Source organism: Mustela lutreola, chromosome 2 (assembly GCF_030435805.1).
Source record: "Mustela lutreola isolate mMusLut2 chromosome 2, mMusLut2.pri, whole genome shotgun sequence".
Taxonomy (NCBI): domain Eukaryota; kingdom Metazoa; phylum Chordata; class Mammalia; order Carnivora; family Mustelidae; genus Mustela; species Mustela lutreola.
Genome location: NC_081291.1, coordinates 164,231,299 through 164,254,189, shown reverse-complemented (window position 1 = coordinate 164,254,189; position 22,891 = coordinate 164,231,299). Strand labels below are relative to the sequence as shown.

Sequence of the window (22,891 nt, the reverse complement as noted above, 5' to 3'; positions counted from 1 at the left end):
CATAAGAATCCAATGGGCATGGATGAGTGTAGGGGGAAGTGCAGATGAAATGAAATAAGATTGGCCATGAGTTAATTGCATGAGTTAATTGGCCCTGACTTAGTTGTATTTCTGCTTTTTTTATTTTTGAAAATTTCCATAATAAAAAGTGAAAAAGAAAGAAAGAAAGAAAAGATAAGAAAACCCAGGATTTTCACCTCAGCTTTCCTACTTATTAGAAGGACCCTTGGGCAAGTTAATTAAATACCTCTGAATCTCATTTGTAAAACAGAAAAGAAGTTGGGAAATTTTGGTTTAGGTTGGGTAGACCCTGAGAGTATGTGGACATTTCTGGTTATTTGGTGGGGATGTGTGTGTGCTCAACATCTAAACTTCTTTCCGTGTTTGAAGAATCAGACACTATATCAATCTCGAATAGCAGGCAGGACCCTTTAGCTCCCATTACTGAAGTTATAAAAGTCATATATTCATTCACTCTCCACACATCCTTACTAGACATCTAGAGCTCTGGCACATACACTAAGCCCAGCCAATTAGAAGTTTGCACCAAAGACCTTGAACTGGAGCTGGTGAAGCAGGGACACTTGAGAATTTGTCTAGCAGTGATATGAGTCACAGGTCTTCCAACCTGGTTCTTCCTTAGGCATGAACAGCATCATCTGAAGTTATTCTCCAACCTTCTCACTGAGTCTGAGCTACTTAGTATCCTTCCAGTAAATTCTTTTTTCTATATGTTAGTGTCAACAGCCAAGAATGCTCATTATTCTCTCCTTAGTTCAAGAAATCACAGAACTTCAAGTGATCCTTCCCAGATTGTATACTGGTGAGTGTATTTTTCAGCTCTCTGTAAACCCTCATCACTACTTTCATGGTGGGCATGAAGAAACACTGGATACTTTGGGTCTGTCTGGCAGAACCCTCCACTCCCAGATGGTAGGACAGACCAATTTCTCCAAACTCCTGGCAATGCCAGCCTCTTGCTTCTCTATTCTCTCTTTAGTAGTCTCCACTTTTCTCCTTTTAGGCTTGGAGTCTCCTCAGACCTTAGATCTGCTGTAGGTAACTTGAACATTCTTAACTATTAAAAAAAATATTTACAGTAAGACTCTCTAACTGCTACACCAGGACTATAAAAAAATGGTTAATTGGCTGTACAGAGATGGGACAAAACTCAGAATGAGTTCTTAAAATTTTATTCCTAATATTGGCTTGGAGTTCAGGGAGAGGAATATTGATCTTCTAACACCTCCATTCTGCACTCAGCTTGTGTCGGGGTGGGGCAGGGCTGGCTTGAATCCTTGAAAGGATAAGGATAAGGGTGACCATGAAATTGTCTTGGTTTTCCCCCTTATATAGTGGGAAATAGGACACTTGAAAGTCTCACATTAGCCTCTCTTCTGTGTTTTTCTTGGCTCTGCCCATGTGTGTTTCATTGACACCCTATTCCTTCTAGCCAGGTGACTCTAGATGGCATTTTCACACCATGTCCAAGCGTCACTGGTTCCAGTCATTGAGATCTAGCTCAAGAGTGATATGCTTTCTGTAGATCACTTGGTGATTCTTATTCTGAAGCTCAAATCAGGATTTCATATTTGTTATTTATAAGAGATACAAGTAAAACATTGGGACCATTCCATTCTGTGGTGAAAGTGGAAGCAAGTCAAGTCAGAGTGTTGAGAAAAGGTATCTTATATTTCTCCTGTAACCAAATACATGGCTTACTTACCATTTGTCCAGTGGCATCTGATGGAATTCTGTCCCTTATTGAAAACTGCCGAATGGGGTGCAGCCTCAGACAGGAAGACTAGGGTGGGTTGAAGGAGAGACAGTTGTAGGTTAAGGTCGCCATGGTTGAACCATATAGATGATAATGTTTCAAATATCCTCAATGTTTGTCCATATCCTCAGCTTCAGGTCCTTACCTCCTATTTCATGGGAACCAATATTTTTGTTCTATCCAAACTGTGGGACTTCAATTTTGAGAGATTGACTCTTACTCAGGTCATTAAAGCTTAATCTGAGTATCTGCACTGGACCTCCCTTCAACATCAAATTCAGTTCTCACTCTGTTTATGAAGCCAATTCCTGAGCATATTGACCTTTTCTCTCATAACCTCCATGGCACTTCTATTTTGGTGCTTAATTGTCTTCATCTCAAACCACAAACTTCCTGGGGCTGTTAGTTAACTTTGGGTAGAAGGGTGCTCTATCTGCTTGTCTAGATTCTAAACTCCATGAAGGCAGGTGCTGTATAGTATTCCTGCTGTCCCTTCCCTAGCAGGCGGCAAGCATGTGCTGGACACGGGGATGAGCCGACTTTCCAGATCAAAGCAAATGGAAGGTCAGTGCTGAAGCAGCTCCTTTTCAGAGCCTTGAAAGGCCCAATAACATATCATCAGCACTCCCTTTCCTCAGCTGGTCAGCCCCTTGATACAGAGACACATCTAGTAAGAAAAAGAGCTTTCTATGGACCCCAGTGGTTCTTGGAATAAGTGGTTTGCTCAAAAGCCAATCCTGGGACCTACCAGCAATACACGGGACAGCTGCCACCCTACAGCTGCCAATTGATGTGACACTTGTACCATTGGGCATTTGGGGGCAATGAAGAACTTTGATGGAAAGCAGAAGACATCCAGAAACTATCCTATCACCTTTCCAAGCAATGTGAGCTCTAGGGAAGACTCACAATGCACTTTCCGGATTTGATTTCCTATTCTAAATTATTATTATTTTTTTATTTGACAGACGGAGATCACAAGCAGACAGAGAGGCAGGCAGAGAGAGAGAGAGGGAAGCAGGCTCCCGGCTGAGCAGAGAGCCTGATGTGGGTGGGGCTCGATCCCAGGACCCTGGAATCATGACCTGAGCCGAAGGCAGAGGCTTTAACCCACTGAGCCACCCAGGTGCCCCTCGATTTCCTACTCTAAAGCAGAGCCAATACGAGCAGATTCAAAGGTGGGTGTGATATGTGTGTCTCCGATGTGGCAGCATGAGCAGAAGCAAGGACTTCTGGACACAAGGCTAGGAAGCTATGGGGTCAGGCCCTGTTCTCCCTCTGCCCCTCCGAGGGGCTTACCTGTTGAGGGAAGCCGGGTCTGACACTGATGCACTGACTGTTCTGTCGAGTGAGGATCCGTTTCCGTCTCCTCTGTCTCAGCACCATGTAGATCCTGGTGTAGACGAGGACAGTCACTCCGAAGGGCAGGTAGAAGGACACCACTGAAGAGTAGATGACAAAATCAGGGTTGGAGATGGAGCAGACACTGGGGTCTCCTGTGAGTGAGAGAAAAGGAGAAAGCAAAGCAGTTTGCCAATATGAGACATCAGTGGGGAGCACACAAAATGGCCCCATACCATGTGTGGTGTCTCGACCATTTAATCCTCACAGAACATGGGGAAGCAAGGGTGCTGGGCCCACCTCCCCCCTCACTGAGTCTTAGGTCACATGTGCCTTGTTTGTGGCGGCTTTCACCAGCTCCTCAGTCAGAAGCAGCTCCTCTTTCCTCTGTGTCCCACAGCCCTTGCCTTGCCTCTTCGCTGTGGTTAGCCCACGCGGCTGCTTGTTAAGTTGTGGGGACGGGGATATTATGTTGTCAGTTCCCTGAAGGGAGAAGGTCCAATTCATCTTTGTGCTGCTCACAGTTCCCTTAAAAAGAAAATTACCCAGCGATTACATGCCAGACACTCTCCACACTGGGACTACAAACATGTCTGTCCTTGAAGGGCTCAGTCTAGACAGACAGGCGGTCTTCCTGAATGCTGTGTTCAGTGTCACGGAGGAATGTGGCCTGGGAGCCTGGGGAGAGTGTCATAGAGCAACAGGGCAGAGGTTCCCGGGAGTGAGGCAGCTCCCCAGAAAAGCGCCTGCTGGTGTGGAGGCATTTGTTGAGAATGCCAGATCTCCGATTGGAACCTGAGGTCCAGGGCAGGTTGGGTCTGAAGACGGGGAAATTCTACTTTTTAGGGAATCTCAGGACTGGTCAGGAGTAGGATGGGGAGAGGGCTGTTAGGGAGATTGTCACTGTGGACAATGTGAAATGAGGAGCACCTTCGTCCCTGCTTTATGTCCTGAACTGCACCTGTCCCTACACATTAGAAAGTCCCTGTGGTTTTGCCTTTTTTGCTACCAGGTATTAAAATTCCTTCAATGCCCAGAATAAGGCCTGTAATGTGCCTCGTCTGGTAGAGAAAAGGGAAGAAAACAAGTATCTTCCAGATGGTGTGCCAAGGACTTGATGCATATCATCTCACCTAATTACTGTGGCACAGGAGCTATTACTGACTCTATTCTCAGATAAGCAGGTTAAGTCTCAGAAAGGTTCAATAAATGGCCCAGCACCCCACACAGTCTGAAAGGGGCCCAGCCTGGATCTGTTTCTCCAGTCATTCTGACCTTAAAAACCAACGTTCTGTGATTTTGATTCACCTCCCTCTACCATGATAACTGGCCCCCCCTTTATCACTGGGAGGCCAGCACTGTCAGCAACAGCTATTGGGACGCCCAACCACTCTTCATAAAGGGTAGGGGATTCTCAGCAACCCCAGATCTGGCCTTGGAATATATAGCCGCAGAAGCGAGCTAGTAAGGAGAGGGCCGCAGCCAGCCACATGGGCCCCTCATTCTGCATTTTGGTCTTCTGAGCTAGGCAGAGGCTAGGTCTGGGGTGGGAGACCCAGGTCTGCCATTTACTAACTCTGGGGCATATGGCTTAACTACGCCAGGCCTCAGCTTCATTATCTGAAAAGGAGGATAAAAATAAGGTCTCAGGGGCACCTGGGTGGCTCAGTGGGTTAAGCCGCTGCCTTCAGCTCAGGTCATGATCTCAGGGTCCTGGGGTCGAGTCCCGCATCGGGCTCTCTGCTCAGCAGGGAGACTGCTTCCCCTCTCTCTCTCTGTCTGCCTCTCCATCTACTTGTGATTTCTCTCTATCAAATAAATAAATAAAATCTTTAAAAAAAACAATAAGGTCTCATGGAGGGGTTGTGAGATTAAATGAGGAAAAATGGTAGCTATTATTATTACTATTTATTCTTTACTATGAACTATGTATAATATACCTCCTCTGAGATGTTTGAACATAAAAGGCAAGGTATCATTTGGAATGAAAACCTGGAGAGAGACTTACAAAGAAAACTATCTGTAGGGGAGGGAGAGGAGCAACGGTTAATCATTTAAGAAAAAAAGTGTACTCCGTTCTCAGCGAGGCATTTTAATGAGAGCACTCACATGAGGATCTTGAGGAGCTGCTCCCAAGGGTTTTGATCCTCTTGGGAGGAGGGTAAAATTCAGGAAAAATTAATATCGTCTCGCCAAGTCTGTGTCAGCATCCTTTAGGAAATGGCTTATAAAACTTCAAGCAGTGGTCATCAGATGGACATTTTCTGGTGTTCTGGGGGAGACAGGGTTGGAGGTGGGACAGGGTGGCAGATGCTGGTCTTTCTGAACCTATCAGGACTCGTGTAGGCAGTGATCAGCCCTCTTCCTGAAATCAGCTCATCTGGGGTCAGCATCTGACCGTGACTTAAACACCTCCTGTGAAGAGAGGCCTGAGCACCTTTTGCTAGTGAGAAGGGGAGCAGGGATAGATGCCCTCCCACTATTTGTCTGGTTACCATTGCTGGTTTTCGGGGTAGGTCCCCTTCGTCCCTCCAGATGTAACTTCGACCCTTCTGTACCCTCCTCTGGGTTCTGGGAAGCTGACCTTTAGATTTTATATGTTAACTCTGACTTTTTTTTCCCCAAGTTTTTATTTAAATTCCAGTTAGTTAAGGTCCAGTGTAATATTAGTTTCAGGTGTAGAATTTAGTGATTCGTCACTGACATACAACGGACCGCCAGTGCTCATCACAAACGAGTGTGCTCCTTCATACCCAAGGGTACTCACGCCTACTTTTAAAAAGCAGGTATAGTATGCTTCCATTTGTGTAGAAAGTGGATACACCGGCACATGCACACACACACGTGTGTGTATGCATACTTGTTTCAAGCATTATCTTTACGATTATTAGTGTTTGCTTCTAGGGAGGGTCACAGGGCAGCTAACGATCTAGGGTAGAAGGGAGACCTACCAATATGTGTGTCGATGGATCTCCATACCTTCTGTTTTATCATGGGCAAGTAATTATTTTTCCATTAAAATATCGAAAGCAAACACATGAGACAGAGTGAAGAGAGAACACAGAGCTATTTTACAATCCCTGAGCCTGCACAGTCATCCCTTCCTTCCTCTCTTATCTGAGTAAACTGCTGCCTGTCCTTAGATCAAGCTCTGTGGTCTCTCCCACAATTTCTCCAGGCCACAAAGTCCTGCGAGGTCTGGCGGTGGGTAAAATGACCCAGGAGGCTGGTAACCAGTGAGTGAGGGCCTGCCCCGGCTCCTACTGGGACTCCCACTTCCCGTGTGTCCTGTCGGCAGGATAGCAATTCTGGAAAGCTTCTCTCCGCTGAGTCCCAGATGAGGTGGTGAAGGCAATGGGCCCCCCTGCCCCGGGGAGATGAGCTGCCTTGTCTTATTATTTGACCCAAACAGTACTGTGCTACTAGTACAGTAGCTATGGGATGAACACAAGAATGACGAATAGAGGAGACAAACGGACAAATGAGCACATAAGCAGTTGCTGGTCGGAAGACAGTGTGGAAAACCGGAGGGTCACGTCTCATTCTCTGAGATGTTGGATGTTTAGGCCAACTAGTCTTAACACTGAAGGAACAAAGGATGGTAAGAAGAACTCAACCACTTACTCATTCAACCAAAGTTTACGGAGCACCTACTGTGCTCCAGGCACCATGCTGGGTGACAAAATCCCTGGCTCCACAAAGGGGTGGGAGAGGCTTTTGTGAACTAGCCTGGGAACTTGAGTCCCACAGTGATGCGAAGGGCAAGGCCAAAAGCAGGTTGACTCAACAGTTTCATGAGCTTAAAGCTCATGGAAGGATTTGTCTTCACCCTGTTCCCAGAGACAGGAGGGCCTGATGCATCTGAATTCAGGATGAGCCTGTTATTCTCTTAATTTTCTTTTGTCAACCCGGTTTCCACCAGCTCCAGTGTTCTGAAAGCCAGGTGAGGGATTCTGTTGCTCAAATCTAGTTAGTACTCCTCCATTTCCTTGTTTCAAAGGAAAATTAAGACTATAAGTCTTGTGTCTGTGAAACGAAAGGATCGGGCTGCCCATTCAGGGACTTTTAGAGTTTCCTCTAGCACCAGTACTCCATGCTGTCAATGATGGGGTGTTTAGCTAGACTTCTGGGTCCCTGCTGGGAGCTGGGGCAACACTGATCAGCCAGTTGAGTGCCCCAACCTTGGCACTCTCTGTGACCGAAGGTCCTGCCTTATGTGCATTTCCAGAAATTCATGTTGCCCTTTTCTTGGACAGTAAGAACAACGCCGAGATGAAGGAAACTGAAGTTCAACTTTTTTCTGCCTTATGTTGTCTGATAATTCACAATCCCATAGGGCAGCTCATTTCATTAAGAAGGGCTCTGCCAGAAAGTTCTTTTGTGTTGCACAGCTTAGTGGAAATCCAGCCACTTCCGATATCAGGCGTCATTGGCATTTTCCTGCCCTTTTCTCCTCTACTTTTCGCAGGGTGAGTAGAAACAAATGGCTGAGAGAAGTCATTTATATTGGGCTTTCATGTGAACTTAGGAACTTCCTTTTAGATGGAACCCACATCCATCAAGATAATGAAGCTGTACTGTGAAGGTCAGACTGAGGCAGAGGAGGACGGTTGGGCCTCCTTGCCTTGAGTTCTGCTCACTAGTTCCCTGAACTGTGTTCTAGGACAAGGTCACTGGCCTTTATATTCACCAGCAGAACTGCTGCTGTTCAGACTTTCTTGGAGCAGGTGCCTAGTTAAAGTTTGACGCACAGAAACCTTTTCTAACACACAATAATCACGACAATAGCAGTAGCCAATATCCACTGGACTTTACAAAGGACCCGGCACTTGGAGGCTATACATGAATAAATGGAGGGCTTACTAATTAATCTTATTAATAAACTTAAAAGTAAGAGAGAGGGGGGCCCCTGGTTGGCTCAGTCAGAAGATCTTGGGGTTGTAAGTTCAAGTCCCACGTTGGGGATAGAGATTGCTACAATAAGTAAGTAAGTAAGTAAATAAATAAATAAACGACTGAGAAGAAGTCGTGCTAGAATAAATCATGTACATCTTTCAAGTAAGAGAGAGATTGAAAGAGATGAGAGAGAAGTGAGAGTGTACATGCTAAGCCACAGGCATTTTTTGCCTTCTCAATTCTATATTTGAAAATCCTTTTGGAAAGACAGTTTTCTGAGTTTTGTTTCTGGAATAATAATGATCTCACTGGTGGCAACAACACTGCAATTAGCTCATCATTCATCTTCACTTTAGATGTTGACATTAACTGGGAACTCGGTCTAATGTCAGATTTTGAGACTGTTTTTAACTGTTACTAGGGTGTGTGTGTGTGTGTGTGTGTGTGTGCATGAGTACAACAGCCCCTGCCAACCTCCCAGAATAAATAAAAGGAGGCCCCCCACAGAATGAATGCTGATGGGGATTTGCTGCTGGCCAGGAGTATGCGGTGCTGTGGTCTACTGATGGTAGTGAGTCTCATACTACAGAGTCCAACTTAGACTAATGTATTTTCGTATAGAAACTAAGATACAGAAGGTGGCTTAGTTAGCAGACAAACCCAAAAAGCGTATTCAACACTCACCAAAAATAGCATTTCAATACCAGGCAGCCTTTTAAGAGTTGTGTTAGGGAGTGTTGCTTTGGGGAGTATGTGTGTGTCCACAACCCTGTTTGTGTGTATATAGTGTTATTCAGGGAAAACAACAAAGTAACAAATGGTAAAGGGTAAATGGGAACATGGTGGTAACATTATATTTTAGGAACTCCCTGAGTTAACTAGGCAAATATTCGCTGGATGACTCAACTACCCTTCAACGTGGCAGACAAAGAAACCTGACCTTGAGCGCATGGTCTGTGTTTGGCTGGTCTACATATGCTATTCCAATTTAATCCTCACTTAATCAGAAAAAAGCTCTATGAAGCAAGTACAGTGGAATTATGTCACACGTAGCATCAGATTTTAGTCAGTGATTAAAGTGAACATTATTTAGAGCTGAAATTTGCTTTGAAAATATCTCCTGAGTTACATGCAAAGATATACATGGTCTTGTTACAGCCCTGAAGGTAGTGAGTAAAGACCATAAGATACATACCTTAATACGGCATATATTATAAAGAGTTTAAACACAACATGTGGTTTTAGAAATGAAGTTGTTGGTCTTACATGCAGGGGTGGGCATATAAAAAATGCTGGAAATTAACTTGCTCAAGTATATTCTTCAGTGTATTATTATCCCAAAGTTATCAATAAGAAAACTTAGAAAAGTTAAGTAGCTTGTTTTAGGAACACAGCCGGTAAGTAGCAGAACTGAAGTTTGAATGTAACTTTTCTGACTCCAGAGCCTCTCTCTGTCTTCCCAAATGTGTTTTGACTTTTGACTTGTTGGGCAGCAAATGACTCTTTGATGACTATTCATAAGTTAGGATTTGCCAATATTTACATGCAATGTGTTACATATAATATCTGTATACATATAAATGCACAGCTGTGTGACTTGTACATCTACACCAGAAACTAATGACCTTGGAAGATAGTAGGCATTAAACAAATCCAGATGAACACTGGAACATGACTTCATTAGTTCTCTACAAATACTCAGTGATAACTTCATTATATGTGCTTACAGTAGTTTCCATTCAACACAGAAATTCCTGAGGCTGAAAGATGTACATGGAACAGCCAAAGAAGGCATTGTTCCATATGCGGTGTAAATTTGGATCGATGTCTTATGTCTAAAAAACCAAACATCTCAGATATTCACATTGTTAATCCATATGTCTATCCATCCACCCGTCTGTCTGTCCATCCATCCAGTAGAAGATGTACGATGTGCCAGAATTCATGGCCAGAATTTTTGTATATTAAGATATAATAAATACACTCTTCAGTAATTTAGGGATACTAGTTCCCAAATGCCAGAAGTGATTTTTGTTTAGTACAAAATTAGAACTATATATCCCATTTGAGGGCTTTTATAGTGTTATTTTGCATTGTAAGTCTATTATGTATTGTCATCTTTTCATTAGCAAATCTCAGCTGAATTATTAATATAGTTTAATTTTTTTTTTAAAGATTTTTTATTTTATTTATTTGTCATAGAGAAGCGAGAGCAAGCACAGGCAGACAGAGTGGCAGGCAGAGGCAGAGGGAGAAGCAGGCTCCCTGCCAAGCAAGGAGCCCGATGTGGGACTCGATCCCAGGACGCTGGGATCATGACCTGAGCCAAAGGCAGCTGCTTAACCAACTGAGCCACCCAGGCGTCCCTATAGTTTAATTTTTTTAACTGGCCCCTTGCTTCCCACAAGTACAATGACATTTCTTTCAAAGCAGGGAGAGGCCAGATTTTTCACTAACTGGGGAAGAAATTTATGTGCTAATAATTGATGAGGTTCTGCTTTGTACTTGAATCAAAACCCAAAGCTTTGCAGTCTGTGGGATCCTTATTTGATTATGAGGTATGCTGATCAGGGTAAGACATTTCCAGGCTCAGAAACACTCAGGGTCACTCAAGGGTGCCATGAATCCCATGGGTGTCGGTAAGAGGGGCCATCACTGTTACCTGTGGTGTTGAGGCCAAAGAGGAGAGGGCAGGAGACAGCAAAGGCCAGCACCCAGACAGCTGTGATCATGAGGGCCACGCGCCGACAGGAGCTCTGTCCCGTGCCGTGTTGATAGTGAACCGGCATGACCACCGCGGTGTACCTGGGAAAGGAAGCGGGGAGGGATGGCCATGATGAGAAGGGATGGAGGAATCATTCCAAAAGTGGACAGAGGTTCCTAGAGAACCAAAGAGGTGCTACATGTGGCAGGAGAAGAAGAGTTTGGTTGGAGAAAGAGAGAAAGGGTATTTGAGTGAAAATGGAGAAAGGTTGCGCTAAGAGAGATGAAGAACTCCCTAAATAGGGAGAGGGGGAAAGAAGAATAAAGTTAGTAAAACAACAGACTGGGCCATTAGCAGGCCCCTTTGCCAGAGGTGGTTGAGGCCCAACATACCTAAAACTTGTACTCATAGACCCGAACCCTCAAGACCCTGGGTGCTGGTCTGTGTGCCTTTACTTTCTCCCACAGTATTTCAGATAATGATAGAACTGGGCCCAAAGAGGATGTTTACCCCTGCTTGTATCCTAATATAAATTCTACCCCTCCTAGTGACAACTATTCCAAGTGGCAGAGATTTTAAAAATAGAGATGAGTAATATCTAGTGAAGACTTATTTCAAAACCCAGTTTTCATGCTCTCTTAGTCCATTCAGGCGGCTCCATCAAAAATACCAGTGACTCGGAGGCTTAAACAACAAACATTTATTTCTCACGGTTCAGAAGGCTGTGAGGTCCAAGATCAAAGCAATGGCAGATTTGATGTCTGGGGAGGGCCCACTTCCTTGTTCATAGATGGCTATTTTCTCATGGGGGTATCACATGGCAAGATGGGCGAAGGAGCTCCTGGGTCTCTTTTCTATGGGCACTGATCTCATTCATGAGGGTTCTACCCTCATGACCTCATCATCGCCCAAAGGTCCCACCTCTTAATACCAATACTTTGGGGGATAGGATTTCAACATACAAATTTGGGGGAGCCACCAACATTGGGTCTACAACACACGGTTTTCCATGGTCAATGCACAGTTCTTTGTGTTATAGGACATTGTCTTTTCTGGGATAATCCTCTCACACATTTCTAGCTACTGAGCCAAAAGACAGCTGGTCTCGTACATCTACTCATGACATCTTCCCCACTTATTCATGCATCTCTTTCCTACCAGCTTCTCTCTGCGATGGCCACAGCCTCCCGGCTGGTCCCTGCCACCAGACTCTAAAAGTAGATTTCATCATATCCTCTCCATCTTGGGCCCCCCAGCAGGAAACTGCTTGAGAAAGGCAGAATTTTTTTTTTTTAATTTTTAAAATTAACATATAATGTATTATTAGCCCCAGGGGTACAGGTCTGTGAATTGCCAGGTTCACATTTCACAGCACTCACCATAGCACATACCCTCCCCACTGTCCATAATGCAAGCACCCTCCCCCCGCCGCCCCCCCAACAACCCTCAGTTTGTTTTGTGAGATTAAGAGTCTCTTATGGTTTGTCTCCCTCCCGATCCTATCTTGTTTCATTTATTCTTTTCCTATCCCCCAAACCCCCCATGTTGCCTCTCAACTTCCTCATATCAGGGAGATCATATGGTAATTGTCTGAGAAAGGCAGAATTCTAAGACAGTCTTCGAGATGCCTGCCCTGTACTATTCCTCACATTGAATGGAGGCTGAACTTGAGAATATCAAGTGCTATCACTGCTGTGATTAGATTACTAATCAATAAATAGACTGAGTGAATCAAAAGGGAGATTATCCTGGGTGGGCCTGGCTTAATCAGGGAAGCCCTTAAAAGGCACTGGGCAAGTTCAATAATGAGACAACTGTCTCATGGGTGGAGAGACAGAGTTCCCAAGTATGATCTGTTACTTGATGGCTCAAATCATGCTGTAGCCTTGGTAATCCTCAGAGGTCCTTGCACACCACAAGTAGTAAGAAGCTGTTCATTGCTTGCCTTGCGAATCCTGAAGACCTACAAAAGAGGACATTTCGAATCTTAGCCAAGCTCAAGGACTCTATTGTGTGTAGCTGTGTCTACAAAGGCTCAAGTTTTCTTTGTCTTCTCCTTGTCCAGGGAAGCCAGAGGCCAGATTCAGAGCAGGATCCTCCTTAGTTCCTCGTGGGTCCCTCAAGGCTTGGGGCTGAGGAAGGGAAGAACATACCCTGGGCTGGAGGGGCTGGGCACACATGCCTGCCGAAATCTTCACCTCTTGTGCACCTGGCCTTAGAACTGACGTGTTAGCAATTGTATTCCCACAAAAGCAGCTCTGAGGGAGGAGATGGAGGTGGACTCTGCGAGACTAGGCCTTGGTAGCATGACATGGGGCAGAGGTGGTTTCTTTCTCAAGAGGGAGAAACAGAGGTCCTTATTTAATAAGCTCAGATTAAGATCCCACCATTCATCCCAGCGGCAGCCTGTGAGATCTCGGTTCCCCTCTTCTGCGGCACAAACACTGTAAATCCTCTCTTGAGTCCCTAACCCGGCGATCAAGGAGTGGGCGAGTCCTACCTGGTGTTCCTCTAGGCTTCTCACTCTTCTCGGTACTTTGAACTCTGCTGGGTCAGTGGGCTGAGGCTTGGAGTCAGATCTGTCTGGCCCCTAGCAGTGATCCCTGAGGTGCCTTGGAAGAGAGGCTGAGCCTTGAACCCAAACGGCTATGGTGACCAAACAGCCACTGGGAGATAGGAAAGAAAGGTATGACCCACTTCCTTCTCGCCGGACCTGCAGCTGTGCCCAGCCTTCTATATACTTAATGTCCTTTCGTGAAAAAGACGCTGACTCCCCCATACATTTGTGGTGTGCTGCTCAATGGCTAACAACTGGTCTTCAGGAGAAAACAGCCCTAACTGGTACCATCTGTCAATCTTCATGGTGCAAATACTCCCACCGTTGCCCATTTCAAGCTACACCAAAGGTTTAATACCTGGCTCAACCAGTTCCTAAAATTTTGCCTTGCAGCTCTTGCTAGTCTTCATGAGCTGCCGTAAGCCTGCCGCTGAGCACACTGTCCTAGGTACGCGTTAATAATGTTCAGCAACTCCCTGGAAGCTCCCGTTATTCAGTCAGGGTAGGTAATGCTGGCTCCATTTTATTTCATTTGTTTATTTTTTAAAAGATTTTATTTTTTTAATTGACACAGGGAGAGATACACAGTGAGAGAGGGAACACAAACGGGGAATGGAAGAGGGAGAAACAGGCTTCACACTGACCAGGGAGCTCCATCCCAGGACCCTTGGATCATGACCTGAGCGGAAGGCAGATACATAAGGACTGAGCCACCAGGTGCCCCCTGGCTCCATTTTATAGAGGAGGAATTGGAGACAGAGAGAGGTTGCTTGATGAACTCAAGGTTCCAAAGCTGGTAGAAGAGCCAGGTGTCCCCCCACTGAGGCCTGTGTCTCTCCTGTGTGCCCCACTCTCTCTCAAGGGCACTGTCAAGTCTCTGAGGACTTGTGGGGACAAGGGCTTCCTCAGGGCAGGTGGCCTTAAAGGGTGGTTTCTATTTGAGAGTACTTTGGATTCCCAGAAACTTCCTCAGTTAGTTTGATTCTATTAAGTACGGGGTGGGGCGGGGCGGGGGGTGGGGCGGTCCTGTTAAAATACAGATTCCCAGGTCACGCCCCTGGCTATTCTAATTAAGCACTTCCAGAGTGGAACCCAGAAATGTGCATTTGCATTTTGAACAAGCCAGGGCATCTTACAATCCCGGCAAATTTGCGAAAAGTCTGAATTAAGGAAAATTTCTGTCAAAAAATTTCTTGATAACTTGGGTAAGAAGTGAGAGATGAAACTACACTTACTGCTGTTACGTTCTATTTTTTTTTTTTTTCGTATTGTTTTCTGAACACGATTAAACTTTTGGAATAAACGAGCCCCCCCCCCCCCCCCCCCCCCCCGGAAATCGCCCACACGCAGGATTTTCCCCGCCCGGGAGCCAGCCGCGGGGTCAGAGCCGTAGGTGCCGTTCCGGAACTAGCCAGCGGAGGGCACCCTAATGCAGCGAGAGCTGCCAGCGCCACCGGGTGAGAAGTTCACGGCTCACCTGCTGGCTCCCCCCGCCCTGTGGGGGAGGCAAGAAGGGAAGGCTCGGCTTGGCGGGGTACCGGAGGCCTGCGGGGACCCTGAATCCGCACCCAGGCAGGCCACTCCGCCTCTGGTCTCCTCCGGAACGAGCCGCAGGTGACCGTCTGCCGCGAGGACGGGGCTGGGCCTCCCAGGTCCCGTCGCTGCGCTCCCCGCGCTGTGTCCCGCCTCTCGCTCCCTTGCCTCCTCTCCTGGGGGCTCCTGGTTCACCGGGCTCTCTCGGGCCTGGCCAGAGCACTGGCAGCCTGCAAGGCTGTTAAGCCCGTGGAGGTTGGAAGCAGACTGATTTAGTGTCTGAATCCCAGTTCTTAGATTTAACTGCGTGGCCTTGGGCCAGAATTTGGCTGCCCTGAGACTCAATTTCCTTATCTGTGCATTGAGGGTAATGATGCAGCGGGATAGGGCTCTTAGGGACATTGAATAAGATTATCTCTGTGAAGACTTTTAGTACGATGCCTGGTACCTATTAAGCATTCAAAAAAACCCTAGTATTATTATTATTGTCTTATTATTGTGCTAGCCCAGTGTATCTGTGATTATCTCTATCAGGGGGTAGAGCCAGGTTTTGCAGCCAGGCAGTGGGGGCTCCCAAACTCGAGGCCCAGAGTGTGGTAGGTGCGCCTGAGTCAGGCAGCGTGCGACAGAAGAAAGGGTGACTGTATTCTTTCTCCCGTACCTACCAGAGGTGTGATCTGGGCACCGTCTAGCCTCAGACCCTTCACTTGTAAAATGAGGATAGTTCCCCTGTCTTGCTGGGGGTGCTGTGAGGGTTACGAAGAATGAGAAGCTCTTAGCTTGGCCCATGGTACATGCTACGGAAATGGTAGCTATTGGATGGCTTCTCTTTTTAGATTCATGCAAATTCAGATTAGCCTGGAGGACCCAGGTTACTGAAGACATAGGAAATACACTTCTTTGGCTTCAAGGACATAGCATCTACAGTGGCGGATGCTGGTGTGGCCAGGGGCTCGCTCTTGGTGCCCCATTCCTACTGCCACCATGGGGGAGTCAGGAGACACCTGTTTCAGTCCCAGACCTGTGTAATGGGCTGAGGGAGCCCCTCCAGCAGGTAACATTTCTGCACACACGAGTTCTGCGTAAATGACCCTGTGATGGGTTCCGCTTGTCACTCTACTGAAAGTCTCAGGGTCCTGGAGGAACAGTGACCTCCACTTGAAGCCCTCTCCTAGGCTGGGAGGTGTGCGTGTATGCGTGCGCGTGTGTGGGACTTACGTGGGTGCTCCTGCAGGATGCTGGCGGTGGGGGAGGAGAGAGCCTGGCCTGGGTGGGAGGGCCTGAGTCTAACTCCCTGCCTGGGTTTAATGAGCCCCAGAGCTCTGTGAGGGCTGCTTTTCACCACCTTTTCTTTGGTCAGACAGGGGGTTTCAATAAATCTTTAGTTCTGTGGACTCCCCTCCTGGAATTGTTGAAGGAGAAAGCTTTTTGCAAATGACTGGAAAGCCCTTTGCAAATATAAAGTGCTTATTTAGATGCAAACGAAAAATCCAAGGTGCCTGTGACTCATCTGGTACCTATTGTGCTTGCTGCAAAGACGCGGAGGCTTGCCTGTGTGATGGGTGCCATTTGAGAGCCACTTAAAGAACTCCCTGGTGAATGAATTTGGTTGCATTATTCCCGGGCCCCTAGCGGAGGACTCTAATTCTCACCGCTCAGAACGTGTCCTCCTCCTCTGACACTTTCTCAGCCTTCTGCCCGAAGCTAGTTCTGACCCTGGATGCTGGGGGAGGGGGCCGGCCCCCTGGGGAGGCAAGGAGCCAAGGGGGGTGGGGGGAAGAGGGGCTGGTGCTTTTTTAAAAAAGAAAAGGCAGCATTAATCCAAGCATCCAGGGCTATGCCTAAGAATCTAATGACAATAGTATTACTTGCTTTCAAACCTCTTTTTATCATTTCGTTTCCTTTCCAAGCTCTTACTACCCTGTTAGTACATATCAAGGCTTCATGGCCAAAAAAATGCTGAATCCATTTGGTCAAGTTTGTCAGACTGGTGAGTAGCATTGTGTGCAGACCAAAGGTCTGCATGAATGACTGCATTTTTAATGAGTTGACCAGCTATTTGGCATCTCATGAACAGAATTTAATGCTGTGTACTGCACACGGCCCTGAAGGATGATGGAGACCGCTTTTCCAAGGCCGATTTTCCTTCCTAGAACAGAGGAGAGGCTCCGTCTTGAGGTTTTGTGAGGATTGGGTTCATGCGACATACAAGCCAAGAAGAAAGCATCCTTCCCCACTGGGGTGTAAGGCAGGGCTTGTTCCCCAGATTTCAGGTAGTGAGGGCAATGCATTCTGGGGCTTTTCCTCAAGGGAATGGAAGCCAATATGAGGTTTACTCTTTTGGTGGTGGTGGGAAATGGAAGTGTAGGTCAGGCGTGGCTGCTGCCCGTGGGAAGGTGCTCTAGGGCAGTTGGAAAGACGCACCCTCTCCTGACCACCTCGAGGTCTGCAAAGAAACGCTGGCTGAATTCAGTTCCCAAACGCGTGTGCTGGGCACAGCCTCGCCTGCCGCGTGTGAGTGTGTGTGGATGGAGAGCGGAGGCACCATCTCAAGAGGGTAGAGAGGAGGGCTGGGAACCAGGAGGCAAGGAGGGGGCTGCCCCACAGCCTCTCCTGGGAGCTCCAAGGCTGATCTTCACCCACTCACTCATGTTCTTTCTGAAGGTGCGTATTTGCACTCTGAACACTGGCTACCTTCAGGCCAGGACTACTCAGCCCCGCTTAAAATTCTTCATTCAGCGTTTATAACCGGCACGGCAGGGAGACTCACAGGTGATAAGGAGCTAGGACTACTGTATGGGTTTGGGGTAGGGGAGGTGAGGATAAGCAAACCAGAGGCCATCTGCTTCTTATATCACTTATATATTTAGGTACTGAGTGTCCAAAAATCACACAAAAATCTTACATGTTCTAAGCAGAGTTCTATTCTCAGAGAGCTAAATATGTTATAAAATCCCTAACTATCCCTTCATTTTAAAACAGCTTTATCAAGATACAATTCACGTATTGCACACTTCATTCACTTAAAGTGTACAATTCAATGTTTTGGGGGGTATTTATGGAATCATGCGACTATCTCCCTTTATTTTTAAACACATTCTTTAATGGTACGAGTCCCAGCCTTATGGACACGTTCTCTAATTCTCCTTCTCAGCTGGAGGCAACCAACTGCTTCTTGAGTGGTAAAAGTCAAAAGACTATCGGTTGACTGATTCGCCTGCAGTATATCACTAGAGGGCGGGGTTTTCGGGTCCACCCTTTGGTTATTGTTCAAGATTCCCACATCAGCACATGAAAGTGACTTTAGGCTGTTGGTAGAGAGGGCAAAGGCCCTGGTCCTGCAAAGGTCAAACACTGGGAAACAAGGAGGACCTGCTCTAGGACCTCTTGTTAAAGGCAGACTGGAGATGTCTTGAGATAGTTACAGAGAAAGCACCGTGATGGAATCAAGCTGTAGAGATTTGCAAGGGCTTCATGGGACAAGGGGCAGGTGCTGTAGACGGTGAAGCAAAAGAGGGATGTGGGGCAACCCAGAAAGAGATGAGATTGAAAAGATAGACTGAGGCCATAGGGCAGAAAATTTTGACTCCTAGGCTGTGAAGGTAATTCTAATATTTACTCTGCAGACCAAGGAGACGCTGAAGAGTTATGGGGGCGGGCAATGGGCCTTTGGACTTTAGTCCTGGGGAAATGATTCTGAGAGAGGCATGTGGGACCAATTAGGAAACTGTGGCAGAAGTCTGCTGACAGGTCTTTTATGGGAACATAAAATAAGCAGGCATACTAAGAAAGGGAAATAGGGCGGGCTGGGGGGGAATGGCAAAAAATGAAGTCCAGAAGCCGTCAAGCCATTCCTAATTACTCCCAATTAGGAATCACCAAGAAAGAGGAAGGGGACAAAACCTGAGATTCTAAGGCAATGATGCTGCCGAGAAGAGAGGACGGTTTGGTGCTTTGATGGTTTGGCTTTTAAAGTTTTGAGGAGCCAATCAGCCATCTAGGTGGTAATATGGTTTGAAACTCAGGGGAGATCTCAAGGGTGTAGCTGGAGATTTGAGGGGGCTTAGCACAAAGCCCAAGATTATGAACTTGGAGTCAGATAGACGTGAATTCCAATGCTGGCACTGCTTCATACAAGGGGTGTGTCTTTAGGTCAATTCCTTAATTCCCCTCAGAAGTTGGAAGTGAAGCCAACAGTAGCGGGTCAGTTGTCGTGGAGATGGAACGAGTGAGAGCCTGTCAGAGCCTGAGCACAGTGGGGTCACTTCTCAATGACTAGAAGACCTTGTTTGGGCTCCCCTGTTCAAGCTAAGGAGGGGATGGATGGAGCTGCTGGGAGAAAATGGCGGAGGAGAGAGAAAAGGTGGGACAGGAGGAAGAGTGAGGAACAGAAGTGCCCAGGGCCGGGGCACCCTGTTCTTCGGGATGGAAAGCGATGCCACGTGGGTGGAACGTCCCCGCATCTGAGTCACAATCAACAGAGATCCACTCACTCCAGCAACCGAAAAGCTATTCTAAAGAGACATCATTGTTTACTTGTTTGCTTTAACCTCTCTGAAGGAGACAAACAGACAAACAAACAAATAAATCACAGCCATACTTCCTAAAATTGCCCTTCCCTCATCCACGTCTCTCCTCTCTCCCTTCCTTGCAGATCTGCCCACACTTTTCTTTTCTCGTTCCTCTTTTTCTTCCTCTTTTTCCTCCCTTCTTCCCCCACGTCACCAAAAACAAAACAAAACAAAACAAAACAAAACACCCCCCCCCAAAAAATAATAACAGGAAATTTTCCTCCCAACTCTCGTCAGCTTCCCTTCTGTCCTTGACCCCGCCCCCTATTACTCCTAATTAGGAATCACCAAGGCCCCCAAAGGGTGGTGAAAAGGTAAAGCCAGAATCCTCTCCAGGGCTCTGGGAGGAAGGAGAGCCCAGGAAAGCTTATGGGATGATTGTTTTTCTCCTGTCACTGGAGTTTCTTCTCTTCTGCAGATCATAGTTTAAAAGAAAAAGAGCGAGAAGAAGATGTCCTGGTGGCTGAGTTCCACTTGGCAGGGAACCCAGTGCCCTCAAACGCAAAGCCCGGATGCCCCAAACAGCAGGAGTGGCTCCCCCAGGCTAGTGTCCCATGCCACCTGGCAGCCGAGACCCGCCCACAGGGAAATCCCAGCCCTACCTGTCGATACTGATGGCGCAGAGGTTCAGGATGCTGGCCGTACACATCATGACGTCCAGGGTGACAAATACATCACAGCAAACGCGGCTGAAGTTCCAGACTCCACCTGTCACCTGAGCGGCAGAGACAAGTCGGTCAGTGTCCCCCGCGACCCAGTCATCTCGGCTGCCTTCCCGAGGCTCCCCTGTACCTGCAACCTGCCCTCCCTGTGCTTGGCACCGTTGTTGCCAAGGGCAGGCAGAGGCCGAGGGAGTGCCGGGCAGCCCAAGATGGTCACCCAAGAAAGGACAAATTCACAGAATGTGAGAACATTAGAGCTGGAATTCGTCCAGTGTTTCTCAAAGTTTGGCCAACAGTGGGGTGCTCAGTAACGATACACATTTCCGAAGGCTTCCCTAGGCCAACTGAGTCAGAATCTCTGAATCGAGAGTCGATGAATTTTCATTTTTAAATAACCCCCCTCCAGTCCCTCCCCACCCCTGCGCCCCCACCCGCATGCCCATTCACCAGGGTTGGAGAATTATCGATCAAGTTCAACCTCAGGAGGAAACTAAAGCTCATCGCGGTTAAACAATGGGCCCATAGACGTCCAACAGGTAGTGAAAGAGTCTGGGTGAGAGCCAGATGTGTGCCCTGTGCCCAGTCTGCCTTTCTGAAGCCTTCTGCACAGTGGAGCGCCTCCCCTATACCCAGAGAATACGCTGAGGACACATTTTCCACAAAACCTTACCTCTAAAATGAAAATCTATCTGGCTTCTGTTTTAAAGCTGGGATGCATTCTGGAATGGTATCTGTGAGAGCCTATGTGAAATCAGTCTGTGCCAGCATGCCCGCCTTGAACATCCCGGCTTCAGTGCCCAGGAGGTGGGCGGAAAGGTGGGTGCAGGGCATTGGAAAGGGGCGCAGGTCCTCTTGTCCACTCACAGCACCAGGGAGGACAGTCCTGACCTCACACATTTAGGAATTCTGAGAATGAGAAACTCATGAAAAGGGGGATGTATGGTCATAATAGCTGATTTACGGGAGCCAGGAGAATGAGGGATATTTTTCTCAGTCCATAGGATGCTTGTATGCTGCAAAAGCTTCTTGCAGAAGCTTTGAATTTTGTACATTAAATCTCATTTTAACATATGTCTCCTATGCAATATATGTCTTAAATTGGGTAAAGCCCACTTTTGTTCTGTAAAGTTGTAAATGCCTGTTTGTGTCTGTGAGCTGGGGTGAAAATGTAGGTGAGAGAGGATAGTTACAACAGCAAACTCCAGTGCGTGCTGGGTGTTTATTTGTTCGTTCATTCATTCATTCATTCATTCAGCAAGTAGTTGTGAAGCCCCTAATACTTGTTTATAGAGGAAGCATCTGTTATGTGTTTTAAGAGGTTTTAAAAATGTGTTTTGGGGGGCGCCTGGGTGGCTCAGTGGGTTAAACCTCTGCCTTCGGCTCGGGTCGTGATCTCAGGGTCCTGGGATCGAGCCCCGCGTCGGGCTCTCCGCTCGGCGGGAAGCCTGCTTCCCCCTCTCTCTCTGCCTGCCTCTCTGTCTGCTTGTGATCCCTCTCTCTGTGTCAAATAAATAAATAAAATCTTTAAAAAAAAAAATGTGTTTTGGGGGGTGTACTTCGGGTGGCTCAGTTGGTTAAGTGTCTGCCTTTGGCTCAAGTCATGATCCCAGAGTCCTGGGATCGAGCCCCACTTTGGGCTCCTCGCTTAGTGGAGAGCCTGCTTTCCCCTCTGCTTTGTGCACACGCTCTCTCTCTCTCACTCTTGCTCTATCTCAAATAGATAAATAAAATCTTTAAAAATATATACTTCCGGCCCTGTCCTTGAAGAATGTATATGATAACTGAGGAGCAAGGCATTCTTAAATAAAATAACCAGAGATCATCATGAGGGCCTAACATTCTCAATAAACAATCTAATGTTTATTGAGAACTTACCTTATGTGGGTCACTGGCCCACGTGACCTATTTCAGGAATTTCTATAGCTTTGAAACTTTAGATACTGAAAACTGAATTTGTTTTTTACTATATGGGCTCATAAAGCTTTTTGGGGACAAATTATACATTTATCTGATAGGAAAGTAAATGACTGTTAGTTAATTCTGTGGGAGCGGAGACTTTGACTTGTTTGCTGCCACATCCCCGGCTCCTAGAGCAGGACCTACCATGCAAATATATTCTGGAAGAGTGAATGGTCTCTGACAAAATCTGTATTAATACTGATAGTTAACATTTATTGGATGCTTACTAAGTCTTGATGTTCTGCGAAGCACTTGATGCACATGACTTCTATTGGTGCTTATCATCCTATGAGAGATGGCTACTGTTTTCATGGTAGAGAAAGGGGCAAAAACTGGGAGAGGGTCGGAACCCCACCCGGGGTGGAAACAGCCAGCAGACGCAGGCAGTGCACAGGAATGCAGGTCACAACCTACCCTGTTCTAGGGGAGCGTCAGGTCAGGAGGGACCAGGTGCTGGAAAAGGATGGGAGTTGGGCTAACACAAGGGGAAGGGAGAAAACCATATGCTCATCAAGGATTTTTGTGTAACAAACAGCATCACCTCCCTTCTCGGAAACGGGCACCCTCTTTTCGATCACCTCTCTCACAGGGTTCCAAAAATAGTGCAAAAGACAGGGGTGGCTGCTGGCCTTGGGGTCTAGTGAAAGCACACACTGGGCAGGTTTTTTGCTCCCTTGCTTTTTAAGCCCCTCATGGCCAAAGCCCTTCAAGCTGTGCTCTGACTTCTCTTGTGCGTCCCACCCCACACCCATTCTGGCTGGCCTCTTCTCCTGTCTCTAATTCTGCCTTCAAAATCCCCATTCTCCTTGATCTCAGCTAAGTGTCAAAAAAACAAAAACAAAAACAAAAACCCACGCTGACCAGTGGATTGAAGTAATTCCCACTAAGGTG

The 22,891-nt window shown here is 46.9% G+C and overlaps 1 protein-coding gene across 2 annotated transcripts in view; it reads right to left on the bottom strand.

The window, feature by feature from the left end:
• Positions 1 to 22,891, bottom strand: part of DRD3 (dopamine receptor D3) — a 32,340-nt gene that overhangs the window by 2,393 nt on the left and 7,056 nt on the right. For both annotated transcript variants that reach the window (XM_059164076.1, XM_059164077.1), the window contains exons 2-4: positions 19,982 to 20,094; positions 10,677 to 10,819; positions 3,077 to 3,273 (exon numbers count right to left, since the gene is read on the bottom strand). In XM_059164076.1, coding sequence (XP_059020059.1) covers positions 3,077 to 3,273; positions 10,677 to 10,819; positions 19,982 to 20,094 — 453 coding nt within the window. The remainder of the gene's footprint in view (positions 1 to 3,076; positions 3,274 to 10,676; positions 10,820 to 19,981; positions 20,095 to 22,891) is intronic.